Raw genomic sequence first — 12252 nt, 5'->3', positions numbered from 1 at the left:
TATGTCCGATGCTGACCGCCGGATATGGACTCGCCAGAGTCGAGTCTCGCAATACAACAATAGAAGATATGATGGCGTTTCAAGTGGATTGATCCCTGAATCAGAGCTCAAAAGTGTTTTTGTCGCCCGCGATGCCTCTGAAAGACATCATGACCCTGAGGCGCTGATCTATATTCTGCCTGCTTGAGGGTCGAACCAGGGCAGAGGAGGACAGTCTCTCAGAGGGATCGATCGCGAATGCTACGTCAAAGACCCATCTATCAACTGTAGGCGGAGGGTAGATTCCAGCTTCGCGGTAACGCCATGTACTTTTGTGGACCAAAGGAGAGTGGCACCAGATCTCATTATCCAGTCGCTGCCCATCCAGGTTCCAACACGGGGCTGAATTGTCTCCACAACCCAATCTCCCCTCTAGCTGGTTCGAGCGTTGGCTAATTTATCGTTCAGATAGGTTTACAAAGTGAATGAAGAACCTGAACAGGGACGAATAGACTCGATGAAGCTTGTATTTCATGTGGACAGATTAGACAAATTGGAGTGGGGCATAGGTATACCTACGTGACATATTAGAAGTGAGAAGCAGTGCTTCCCGTCGAAACTCAAGAGTGTGCAATTGCAGGTATGGTATGGTACGAAAAAGGTTCCGGGAGCTGACGTTTGCCGGTCTTGGTCCTGTCCCGACCTTGTCAGCTGTAGAACCAAACGTCTACGACTCACATCTCTTCTCGGGGTTCACCCGGAATTTGCGTACCACATCGTCCCAAGTCGTCACAAAGGTCAGAACATGTTCGATCTTGGTCTCTGTGACAGCCTCTCTTCCTCTCCTTCCGAACCATGTGGTCCTGGCGATAGGTGCTTCTTGGGCCTCCTCCAAGCACAACTGCAGAAGGTCCGCTTGCCAAGCAGGGGTGAGCGTGCGAATTCGATCCCAAAAACGATGGTACGTGGGTGACGTTATGAAGTCATCGCGGGATATCTGACCAAGTATCTGAGATGCCATTTGACGATCATCTCTTGCAGAGGTACATCCCATTCTTCACCCTTTGCTGTGTCTATCAGACGTTGTCGGATTTTGTCAGTGAAGGTCTTCTGACAATCAAATTTCTCGCAGAATATAAGCAGGGTTTTGAGATCATCGAAAGAAGTGAGGTGCACACACGGCGCAGAGACGTTCACCATGTTGATAAAGGCGTCCAAAAGGCGGGACGATATCTCGGTTTCTATTGGTGTGCTGGCTTCTTTGAGCACCGGTGTTGAGCAATCGATGGCCGGTAAGCCAGGTTCTGAGTCGGCCTCGGAGGTCTCGAGCATGTCTCGAAAGACAACGCTGAACGACCAGGTGTGAGCTCTTCTTCACGCACCACAGATTGCCATACACTCACCTCGCAAGAGCAAGTCGCCACGCATCCACCGTGAAGATCGTTCCGTCCCTCGACTGAAGCCTGACAGTACCACTTGTATGTGGACGGTGATAGGGATGCACAGACTCGACACCTTTAGTATCGCCTGACGGAGTGCTCATTGTGTGGGTGTGAAGATATCTTGGGAGATTGTAACGATCGATGGAAGATGAAACGCATGTTCTGTCACCCCTATATCACTTGGTTACATCCGATAATCTGGGTTAGGTCTTTTGTGTGCATTTCAGCGGAGAATCACAAGGTTCGCGATTGCAATGGTCGTATGACAAGTAAGTTACAGACGTATACACACTACATTACGAAGACGTAATGAGACATCAAACACTGCTACAATGTGAAATGGTAGAATCTGGCATCGGATGCGAGCAGCGGCTGCGTCATGCCTGTGAACTTCAGCGGATTTAGATTGTGAGAAGGTGTGAAAGGGCTTACGGTGTATGACGAAGTCGGCTGATCAAACTTGTCCGCCACCGCCTTCCAGTCGTCTGTGACCACCACTGGACTACGAAGAGGGCCTCCCATCTTGGTATCTACTCTTTCACTGAAGACGATCGGCAAAAGGTGGATCTGCCAGGGTGGCCGAAGCTGATTGAAGGCGCTTGGTCCACCAAACATAAGCGTCCAATGTGACAGGGTCGAGGATGGGTATGTGAGGGAAGATACGATGAGCGAACGTTTCTTGACCGTTAGACTAGATACTATAAAGAGAAGGGAAGGAAGAGAGGTGAAGATTGTATGAAAGAAATGTATGAAAGATCGGATCATGATGTCAGACAGGAAGAAGAAAAGGGAGGAAGGGTGAGAAGCAGTATGCGGGCTGAATCTATGTCACACAAAGCAGGGAATCGTTCTATCCACCTTAGCTCTGTTATCGAACACAGTCATCATGATATCTCGAAATGGACAATATGGTTTCCAATCGTGATATTATCATGTTTTTGCATATTATGCATTTCTCCGCTCACAGACCTATCGTATCAACCTTCCACAGATCGTCCCTGTGTCCGTTGCCTGAATCAGCACTATTCTCTCTGCAACCAACAGCATATCGAGGAGACCATACTCACCCAATCCAACACAACACCTCGACCGCCACTCCCTTCCCGACCTTTTTCACCTCTTCGCTAGACGCTGTCATCTTCCCGATCCCACAAGCGTGTTCTTTCCCCTCAGCGTGGATGCCGACGATCGTGTCTTTCTCAAGACCGTCGGGTAATCTGCCGCCTGCGGAAAGAAGACCGGGTGCCATCATGTTTGCGCCCTGTGCGTGACAAAGTCAGTAAAATAGGTCATAGGAGTATAGGGAAAAGTGATGAGTGACGGGGAACGACACAATAGATTAGGGATGGTCACAACGACTAGGAAAAGGGGGGAATAGGACACATTTGAGGTATTTGCAGCATCCCACTCACAGCAAGCAAAAACTTGATGGCTCCTCTATCGATTTGGACATGCGGTAACATTGCCGGGTCTGGTCATCCGCAACAATGACGAGGGATCAGCTTCTCTGTCTCTGCCTAGTACAGGTCCGACCAGCTGACTCACATTTATGTAAAAGTTTCATCGAAGGAATGAATGGACCGTCGAAATGTTGGAAGAAGAGGGGAATTTGTTGGACTGTGAAGAGTGATATTCTGTCGTGGCTGCATGAGGGGAGATACACATGATATCAAGTCAGCTTTCCTTGATTCGATCCGGGAATTTCGGCAGGTAGTACATGACATCGTATTTCGATGAGTACGGTTCAGAGGAATTGGACAGTGCAGAGTTTACGGCTCAGCTTAAAGTAGCGAGATCAACATACCATTTCGTCAAACCCAATGCCTCCTTCTTTGGCCAGAACTCATCGATCACCTGGACTTCATGTTCTTGACCATCTGCACCTCCCTCACCCTCATCTTCCTTATCTTTCCCCTTCCCCTTGCCTCCCTTCCCCTTGCCTCCTTTCCCACCCTTCTTTCCCCCTCCACCTTTCCCTGCCGTGGGCTGTTCAGGCTCTTCGACAGCGGTTTCAGCGTCAACATGATCGGCAGCGAGGGCGGCGGAAGATGGATCTCTCCATGCTGGTTGCGCGAGGTAGGGGATCTGAATCAATATCGACGATCTGATATTTCTCTGTACGGAAGATTTGAGCGAAGTGGAAGACGAGACGTCTTCTTTGGGGTTAAATCTAGGTCGAGAATAGGCCACAAGTTAGCACTTCATACTCCATGCAGGAGGAAAGTATCAAGGTGAAACTGTGATCTCACTTTTTGAACATCTTGCGATCCAGATCGTTTTGGCGCTATGTGTTGTGTAAGAGATGTTTTATACAAGGGTGATTGTATCTGTCGGTGGAGTTGGGATGCTCGAGATGGAGGTTTCAACGGATGCGATGACGGCACTCTGCATCAAAATTACGAGTGCGAGATACAAATGTGGCACTTGACCGGTACTTTAGGTGAAACTTGTCCCATCTTTTGAACGGCTGAATACACCAGCACAGCATGTAGGCGCTTCAGATGACTCAGCTGGCATGGTGCTGATCTGTCGGAGCCCTGTCTCATGGTCCTGGCTGTCTGTACACATTTTGAGTAACCGCGCGAAATTTCCCACTTCTGCCAGAGGTGTTGTTTCCACGTATTCTCGACGCCATTAAATTCATTAAAGCAACGTGCAGACGCGAACAGGGCGTAGTTGAGCTTCCGACAAGCGGATTAATTAGTCTGACGTTGCAATGACTCGAGAAACATGCATCATGTTGCGCTGATCCTACGAGTCGACTCCAGAAGCGAGAGGTCAGTATTCGGCGCATGTGTTGCGGAACTCCGGCATGGTGCCAGTTGCGATCACTCTAATCCCAAATCCATTTGATCGATGGAATCAGTTTCAAGCATGGGTATCAGGCTGCATGTAAACGACAAAGCTATGGCTCTGCCAGTTTTCAAGAGTGCGCAAAGGGGAACTACGGTCGATCGCCTCGAGGTTCTATGTGTGTATATCAGCTTATGTTACTGAGCAATCTAGCAACGATAGGTGAACTTACGTGACCAAGCAACATTGAGAATCAAAGAGTCGTAACCTAACAAACAGCAGAGCATCAGTCTCTCAAGTCCGTGCCAGCGACCTGCTCTGCAGTGATCATACTCACCGAAACCGTTCATCTTCTGGATAGCCAATTCCCCATGTTTCTTCTCCTCAAAGCTAACGAACGCCAACCCTTTACTCTCCCTAGTCTCACGATCCCTGACAACTGATACTCTTCCGATTCTACCGAATTTAGAGAAAAGGTCTCGGACGTCGTCCTCGTCCGCATCCACTGAGAGTGAAGTGATTCGAAGTGTGGGGAGGTCGTCTCGGTTCCTGAACATTGATTCTCCGGCACCGCCACCAGCACGTTGCCCACTGGAAGTCGAGTAATCAATTAGCATGAAAGAACGCTATACCTGGTACGTGAAGGGCACAGAAATAGAGAGTGAAACTCACGGAGGGACGTATTTTCCACCTGTGGAAGCTCCACCTCTTGGTGCCAAACCACCAGCACTTGGATCATCCTCTGCTTCACCATCCATTCCATCGGCATTCAGACTGTCCACAACGGCCAGTTGCTCCTTGAAGGGACACTTGGCGGTGAAATGGGCGCCTTGACAAAGTCGACAAACGACAGCTTTGCCAGCGAGGGGTTTCGCGGCAACGGGGTCAGCTGCTTCGGGTTCGACCTGTGATCGTAAACATAGACGTCAGTAAGGCTGCCTCAATCGTGACTTGAAAGCTGACGATTACTGACCTTGCTGACTGGTGCGATTCTGAAATGAAGGTTCTCTCCGACGATAGTGGTCTTCCTGTCGGGTCCTGAGGGCTTTCCCTTGTCGAGTCCGAACCTACGAAGGTGATCAGCACTTTGCTCGTTTGTGTTCCGGGTCACCCGAAAGAGACAGAAAAGGACATGAATGATGACGAGGACAGGACAAGGAGACAGGGAGTGAGTGATGTACTCGTCAAGACAACACTCACTTTGCCCAATGTTTCCTCTCTGCGACCGAATGAGACACGATCTGAGTCTGCATCCGTCTCCTAACTCTTCTAGTCACCTTCACCTTCCTGTCTTGCTCGTCCAACTTCCAAGTGATGATCGTGGTGATACCGTCCGCGTCGGTAGTCTCAGAAGGAGCGGGCAGTTCGTCAGCTACATAGAGATGAGGAAAATTCCGCATTGATCAGCGCATACTTCCGATGAACATTATGGATTGATTTACTCACCATCGACATCATCGGCTGCCCAATCGGTCTTCAGTCTGCGAGATCGTGTTTCCATTCGTCAGCATGTAGGACTGGTCGACGCTGCACTTGATATCGCACTCACGGTCTAGCGGCTGCCATTTTGAGTTTGTTAAAAAGTACTGATCAAGTGAGTCTTGTAATGCATACATTCATCAACGCTTTGCAGTGGATGGAAATCTCGACGAAGGGACAAAGACAGTGGACAAAGCGTGGCAAAGGGTGAAATCCCGCGGGGAATTCGTTTGTGGCACATCCTTCGCTTCGTCTCTGTCTCTCTCTCTCCCTCTCTCTCTCTTTCAGCTAACTCATTGCATGCAAAGTACAGTAGGTCTACCACTAATGACCCCCCCATGGCATACCCATTCCCATTCCATATCCACCCATACCTGCTCCGATGCCACCCATCATCCCTCCCGGTAACGCTCCGAGTCCCATCCCGTAATCTCCAAAGAGTCTATATGGCATAGAGGTCGATCACTCACAGGGTCAGATTGGACTACTCGATCATGTATATCATGAACCGTTTCGAATCGCAATTGTAAGAGCGAAAAGAGTGATCGGGTAATACTGGAGCGTGTCTGACAAGGAGGGGAGGATGACTCGGTTTGACTGGGAAAAAGAAAGTCGCGCTCACCCGCCTGGAGGATACCTTGGCATCTAAGTGTACCAAGGCGTACGATACATCAGCTGTTGCATCCAGGGTGGGAACCAGGTGGAACTGTAAGGGAGACCGAGACCAACCCCATATGCACCGGAACCCGGACCGCCTCCTAGCATGTTCTGGTGGCGATGCGGAAGAGAGATTGGGTTATGTCAGCGAGGATAGACCATTGGCTTGAGGAGAACATGTCTGAACTCACGTATCCTCCCATGCCCATACCCATCATGGGGTTCATACCCTGCGATGACGATATGACATCAGCGAGTCTCCTGCTGGAGATGAGGGAAGGCTTCGAATGTGGGGATGTGACCCTGAACAGGCATAATGCTCGTGGTAGGAAAGACATGGTGTGATGGTGGACGGAGGCAGGCAGCGAAAGGTGGTTTGAAGAGAGATGCAGACTTTGGACGATACGGAAGGTGGGAAGGTGAGGCGCAGGGACGATTTGAAGGATAGTGAGGGCTCGATCAAGAGAGATAGGGCGGCGCATGGCACAGGTGTTGAGACCGGCTGGACTGTGGGTACAGGCAGATGCGGGATGGGAGACACGGCTGAGGCAGAGGGGTATGGGGAGGTTGGGACTGGAAAAATGAGGAAAAGCGAACCATCATAGGGTTCATTCCCATCGCTCCCATTCCTCCCATGCCGATCCCACTCATGCCCATTCCTCCCATTCCTCCCATCCCTCCTATCCCTCCCATACCCATACCCATCCCACCCATGCCCATTCCTCCCATACCGCCCTACATCTCTTGATCAGCATTCTCCTCCATCTGTTAATCCCCCTTCAACGTTGTCACTCGATTCGCTCTCGAGTTCCGGCCCAGACCACAATCTGTATCAGACAGCAAAAACGGTCTTACGATACCCACCATCGTCATCGGGTTCATCATCGGATTCATCATTCCCTAACGAAGATCACGCATCTCAACTTTCTTTTCTTTCAATCGCGTTCTTCGCATCAATAGGGGAGTGTGGGGAGGGTGATGAGAGGATCGAGTGTGGATTGACTCACCGTCATCATTGGGTTCATACCCATTCCCATACCGCCCATTCCCATACCTCCCATTCCCATACCTCCCATTCCCATACCTCCTCCCTGTGTGATGGGGCGGTCAATGGGGCAAAGGGAGAGTGTCCGTAGTCAGGGGGGATATTGGTCGAAATCATTGCGCCCACGGTCGGAGGAAGAGCATTCGTGGAAAAGTTGGAGTATGATGTCTGTCAGCTGAAGCTTGGAATCGCGGCAGGGACAAGGGGAGCAAGACACGAGGTGGATGACCAGGGAGTCGAGGTACAGATCAAGTGATGTGCAAAAGGTGTTCAGACGATGTGGTGAGGATATCAAATGGTCCTCGAACCGCGGATATGGCGAAGGGCCCAAGGTGGCCCTATGTCAGCTTCCCGGCCCAGCCAAAGTAACTGAACAACACATCTTTGACTGCTGGTAAGATAACGAATTCGAAAATCATTCGCCTCAATCCCGGTCCCCGATCAACAGATCTCCGACAAGCCCCGCTATCCCTCTCCATACTGCCACGGTCGCGTACCCATTTGTGTCTCGCCGAATGAATGGGAAAGTTTTTGATGACTAAACGTACCATCATCATCATAGACATCGGATCCATCTTGTCCTCTTTTTCCTATCCGGACCTTCGATCTATTTGAGTTTGAAGGCGTTCTCGAATCAAGGGTCGTACGAGTTGCGAATCCAGAGTCGATACGTGCACTTGTACGGTAGGTTTCGAACAAAGCTGGAAAAGATGTACGGATAGGTGCTCTGGAGTTATAACGTCTGGAGGTCGAGTCGGTTCGGTCGGTGGCGAGTCGTTGGTCGTGTAGTGCAGTGCAGCTAGCACTCGTTCAACAAGTGTGAAGATGGCGGATTGATACTCGAGTGTGAGAAGTCTGGAGATCACAACGCGATATGATACGGCAGGTCGGCGTTTTCTGTTCTAGTATAGTGTGGTATGTATGTACGAATTTATCCGTGAAGATCAGTTGTGGTGGAAGTATGGCAAGTCACAGTGTCTCATGAGGAAGGAATCTCGCAGGAACCTCCCATTCCACGCCAATGTACTACCGTATGACACTACTGAAGAAAGGAAGTACCAGAACCATTCTTCCCCTTCACAACTGACCCTCATCGTCGTCATCATCGTCCTTCTGTCCTCCTTGCATTGGACACTGCGTTCGTATGTCATTCACATCATCACTAACCTCCTTTGTCAATCGATCCGTTGGAGACATGCGACTGAATCAAAGGACTTGGGGAGTTGCGTTTCACCTCCCCGCTTCGGACGTGTCGCGCGCAAGAGCTCAAGTCACATGAAACGAGGGGGAGACCCATCATCATAATCTCTCCCGTTCTATGACATCGGCTGATACAATCTGCATGTTCCTGTAATCTACACATGATCGCGGCTCTCTTCCTCAAAGACACATTCACTCGCATGTCATATACATGCCATTTGCAGAATTACAAACATCTATGGGAAAAGAATCCACAGTCGAGGACATGCTGAAGGATGTATCATGCTATGGAACAAGTTGCTTTGTGAGATACGTGACAAAAGAGGTTGATATCAATGTGAGAGAAAGTCGTGTACAAGAAATATGATGCGTGTGTGAGCATGTGCTTTGACGAACAGATGACCCGGAATGGAAACAGAATTGTATCGTACAAAGTGCAAAGAATGATGAGTCACCATGAGACAATCGTCACGTGTATCGTCGTTACTACTTTTCTCCTCTCATAACCTAAGGCTGATCGAATTTGACCAGCGGACTCGACCACTCGCTTCTGCTTCCGTTGTTGGCCCACATCAGACCACCCGCTCCTCTCACAGATTTGGGACCTCCGCCACCGTCCGAGCCTAGACTCCACCGGTTGGTATTCGTTCCTCCAGGTACGCCGGACGGTAATGCAGAAGTCGCAACTCCACTGATGCCCATATTCATGTTTATACCAAGGCCGTTGGTCTCAGATGCTACTGGTGGCATTTGTGGATATTGCTGATGCCATGTCATACTCGGGGGATTATAGACGTATCCAGGAGGTCCCGCGTTGGCGAACTGCGCAGGCTCCGGGTCGGCATACACTGGCGAGAAGATGCGGAGATCATAAGGGTTGTAGGGGATTGGGGTGTTGTGACTGTTCAGTCGACCAGACGCAGACGGTATTTGATTCACCTCGAACATGCTGGGCGGGTAAAGTGCTTGGGGACTTGGATTCGACTCTGACATGCTGATATCCTCGTAAGAATACGGTGCTGTCGACGGAAGTTGGTAGATAGGTGTAGCCATGTAGTTTGGATTAGGAGCGGGCGGGAATGAGAAGGAAATAGAGGGATCCTGATGCCGAAGGATAGCTTTGCGAGGAGCTCCATCCGCGCCAGGATGTGGTGCAGCCGCAAGAGAATAGAACATGAGATGCTAAGCCCGTGATGATCAGTGCCCGCATTCTCTGGAAGTCGAGCAACTCACCTCTGGAGGTACTAACTGTGGCTGAGCCTGACACTCATAGGGAGCTAGTAGCGCTCGTCCACCATCCCATTCTCCCTGCGAACCAACGATCATTTGTCCATAAGGAGTTATCGGGCCACTGTGAATTTGTCCCTGGTCCAAAGGGATGCCGTAGACGTGGCCAACTGAGCCTCGTCGCTCACGACTACTGTTGTCATCCGGCTGCGAACCCAATCTGGAATACTGCCGGTTGAGAGATGTAGACCTATTGAGCGACGAGTTTGAATTCTGATGATTCATAGCAGGCCTAGCCCGAATGACAGGCAGATTCGGCTGAAGACGTTGGGAGGACAAAACAGGCTGAGCGACATTTGTGTAGGTGGTCTCAACAGGAGTCTGGTTCGATGGGTAGATATCGACAGCAGAATACTTTCTCGAGTGGTCATAAACTTGCGGGAAGACGTAACTCGCATCGGCGGATGGATTGAAACGGGGTGGCGAAGCGGATCGAGCCCGGCCCATGCTTGATGATCCCGGAGCTATGGTGACTGGTGTAGTGAGTAATCTTGGGATATGTGAAGCCTTGCTCATAGAAAGCTGTCTGGCGTGTCGACCAGCGGCACCTCCTGGACCTCGGGATGTCATGAACTCGTCGAGCAGAGTCTTCCATCTTTGATATTCTGATATGTGAACGCCAAGTTTGTATTCGAGACCGTGTAGGAGTTCAGACTCCATCCTCTGTGAGGGAAAAAGAAAAGGTCAATGCTTGGGTACAGCATCGATACGAGGAACTTACATTTATTTCAGGTAGTGGTATGCCAGTCAGTTCCGCCCAAGTCGAGTTAGTGTAGGTGTTGCTAGAAGATTATGTCAGCACGCCATCAACATGATGACAGAAAGTTGACTCACTCATCAAGGTACTTGTTCGACAGCATCAAACCAGCGACGAACGGTCTCTGCTCACTTCCCGGTGTGGAGAAGAACTGATTATTCATCTTCAGGCGATAGACATACAGAAGCGCAACGACAGTGACACTGTGCGAGACCATAGTAACCTGTAGCAGGCGAGCGACGAACTCGCTGAATTGAGACGAAGGATGGACCATGAGGGGAGTGACACGAGGCGGGGGTTCGATCGTCACATCGAAAGGGTTGTTCGGTATCGGAGGGGAGTGAGGAGAAAAGGTCTCGGATGGCGATTGACTTTGATTTTGGAATTCACCATACCACAGCCAAACGACCATCTGAGCTGAAATGTTGTCAGGTGAGGTGCAGATCGAGTAAAGAGCCCGATGTACTCACCAACATATGTTGCTAATGGCGTTTGGATGCCAGGCAGGGCGGCTATTGACCCGGTCTTGGCCATGTTCATGTTCATCTTGCACTTCTTTCTCCTCTCCTTTGGAGACGATGAAGATGAGCCCAGTCTTGACGACACGAGTCTCTTCTCTGCTCGGCGCGTAGGATGAAGCTGAAGATGATCCAGACCCCTGCTGACAGGATCGCCACAAAAACGGTGGGGCCAGACTCCGTGAGTGAGCGAGTCGGTAGGAGACTCGAGTATCGTTTCCTGATCGCTCGCTGACCCGTCAACCGCTGATGCTTGGTCAAAGTGCAACGTAGGCGGTGTGAGTGGAAGGAAGTGTCGAGACGAGGAAGGGTGATCCGTACACATGTGAGCTGATACCGATTTTGATGTCGAGAGGAAGAGGTGACCTTGGAAGCGATGTGTACGCAAGGATGGGATTGTAGGGGAGATAAGTGAGAAAGAAGAAAGAAGTGAGTCGCAACGATGTGGGTTGGGTAAGTTCGCCGAGAACGCCTTGAGAGATATCCAGTTGAGTCAGGCGCAATCCTGTGTTCCCATATGACACAAAGCTAAGCTTATTCTGCTGGTATAGGCGGCTTGGGAATCGACGTCGACGTAAGCCGCTCTAAGCCGCTCTGCTTGTTCCCTAAACGTTGTTTGGGTCTGCTCTTTCTCACTGAGCGGCGTTCAGTCGTTTGTGAGGACTACGAAGGTCGAACGCAAGGGATGAAGAGGAGGGATTGCGTGTCGGATTGCTTGGAGTGTCGGAAGGAAGGAAGCTCTGACATTGTGAACGAGGTTAATAAAAGCACCAAAGAGTTAGGTGTGATGACGATGAGACACGGCATGTAAAGGGGGCTTAAACGTATGTGAGTAGCTGAGGGTCGGGCTGGATGAGAAGACAGGAAGACGTGAAAGAACAGGTTGAGTGGCAAAGAATGTTGAACGCAAAAAGTGTCAAACATCCGAATTTTGGGCGGCACAAGGGATTCCTTCGGTATTCCTGACTTTTCGAAACAAAGACCCGAACTCACCTAGATATCGCTATCCTACTATATGGATGACTTCCTCTTCGACCAGTGTCTTCCCAAGCGAATAGACGAGAAGACGCGACCTGCTGGGCCGAAAGGATTACT

General features: G+C 50.3%; 5 protein-coding genes across 5 annotated transcripts; all 5 read right to left on the bottom strand.

Moving 5' to 3' along the window:
- Positions 1-954: 954 nt before the first annotated feature.
- Positions 955-1522, bottom strand: IAR55_006202 (uncharacterized protein; the record flags this gene model as incomplete). The annotated part of the gene is made up of 2 exons (XM_066949289.1): positions 955-1327; positions 1383-1522. 2 exons carry the CDS (start codon positions 1520-1522, stop codon positions 955-957), a joined length of 513 nt encoding a protein of 170 aa, XP_066800297.1.
- Positions 1523-2382: 860 nt separating this feature from the next.
- IAR55_006201 (uncharacterized protein) lies at positions 2383-3681 on the bottom strand (the record flags this gene model as incomplete). Its single annotated transcript, XM_066949288.1, has 6 exons — positions 2383-2419; positions 2489-2682; positions 2834-2892; positions 2967-3064; positions 3226-3591; positions 3671-3681. The coding sequence occupies 6 exons, from the start codon at positions 3679-3681 to the stop codon at positions 2383-2385; spliced, it is 765 nt and encodes a 254-aa protein (XP_066800296.1).
- Positions 3682-4365: 684 nt separating this feature from the next.
- IAR55_006200 (uncharacterized protein) lies at positions 4366-5780 on the bottom strand (the record flags this gene model as incomplete). The annotated part of the gene is made up of 8 exons (XM_066949287.1): positions 4366-4388; positions 4447-4482; positions 4552-4805; positions 4887-5119; positions 5188-5281; positions 5415-5586; positions 5661-5695; positions 5764-5780. 8 exons carry the CDS (start codon positions 5778-5780, stop codon positions 4366-4368), a joined length of 864 nt encoding a protein of 287 aa, XP_066800295.1.
- Positions 5781-6338: 558 nt separating this feature from the next.
- Positions 6339-7432, bottom strand: IAR55_006199 (uncharacterized protein; the record flags this gene model as incomplete). Its single annotated transcript, XM_066949286.1, has 4 exons — positions 6339-6461; positions 6542-6580; positions 6948-7085; positions 7358-7432. 4 exons carry the CDS (start codon positions 7430-7432, stop codon positions 6339-6341), a joined length of 375 nt encoding a protein of 124 aa, XP_066800294.1.
- A 1670-nt stretch (positions 7433-9102) lies between these two features.
- IAR55_006198 (uncharacterized protein) lies at positions 9103-11482 on the bottom strand (the record flags this gene model as incomplete). Its single annotated transcript, XM_066949285.1, has 5 exons — positions 9103-9777; positions 9829-10545; positions 10604-10664; positions 10717-11056; positions 11110-11482. The coding sequence occupies 5 exons, from the start codon at positions 11480-11482 to the stop codon at positions 9103-9105; spliced, it is 2166 nt and encodes a 721-aa protein (XP_066800293.1).
- Positions 11483-12252: the final 770 nt, after the last annotated feature.

This window comes from Kwoniella newhampshirensis, chromosome 13 (assembly GCF_039105145.1).
Source record: "Kwoniella newhampshirensis strain CBS 13917 chromosome 13, whole genome shotgun sequence".
Classification (NCBI taxonomy): Eukaryota; Fungi; Basidiomycota; class Tremellomycetes; order Tremellales; family Cryptococcaceae; genus Kwoniella; species Kwoniella newhampshirensis.
The sequence above is the reverse complement of the archived record's forward strand: the minus strand, read 5'-3'. Positions and strand labels throughout refer to the sequence as shown.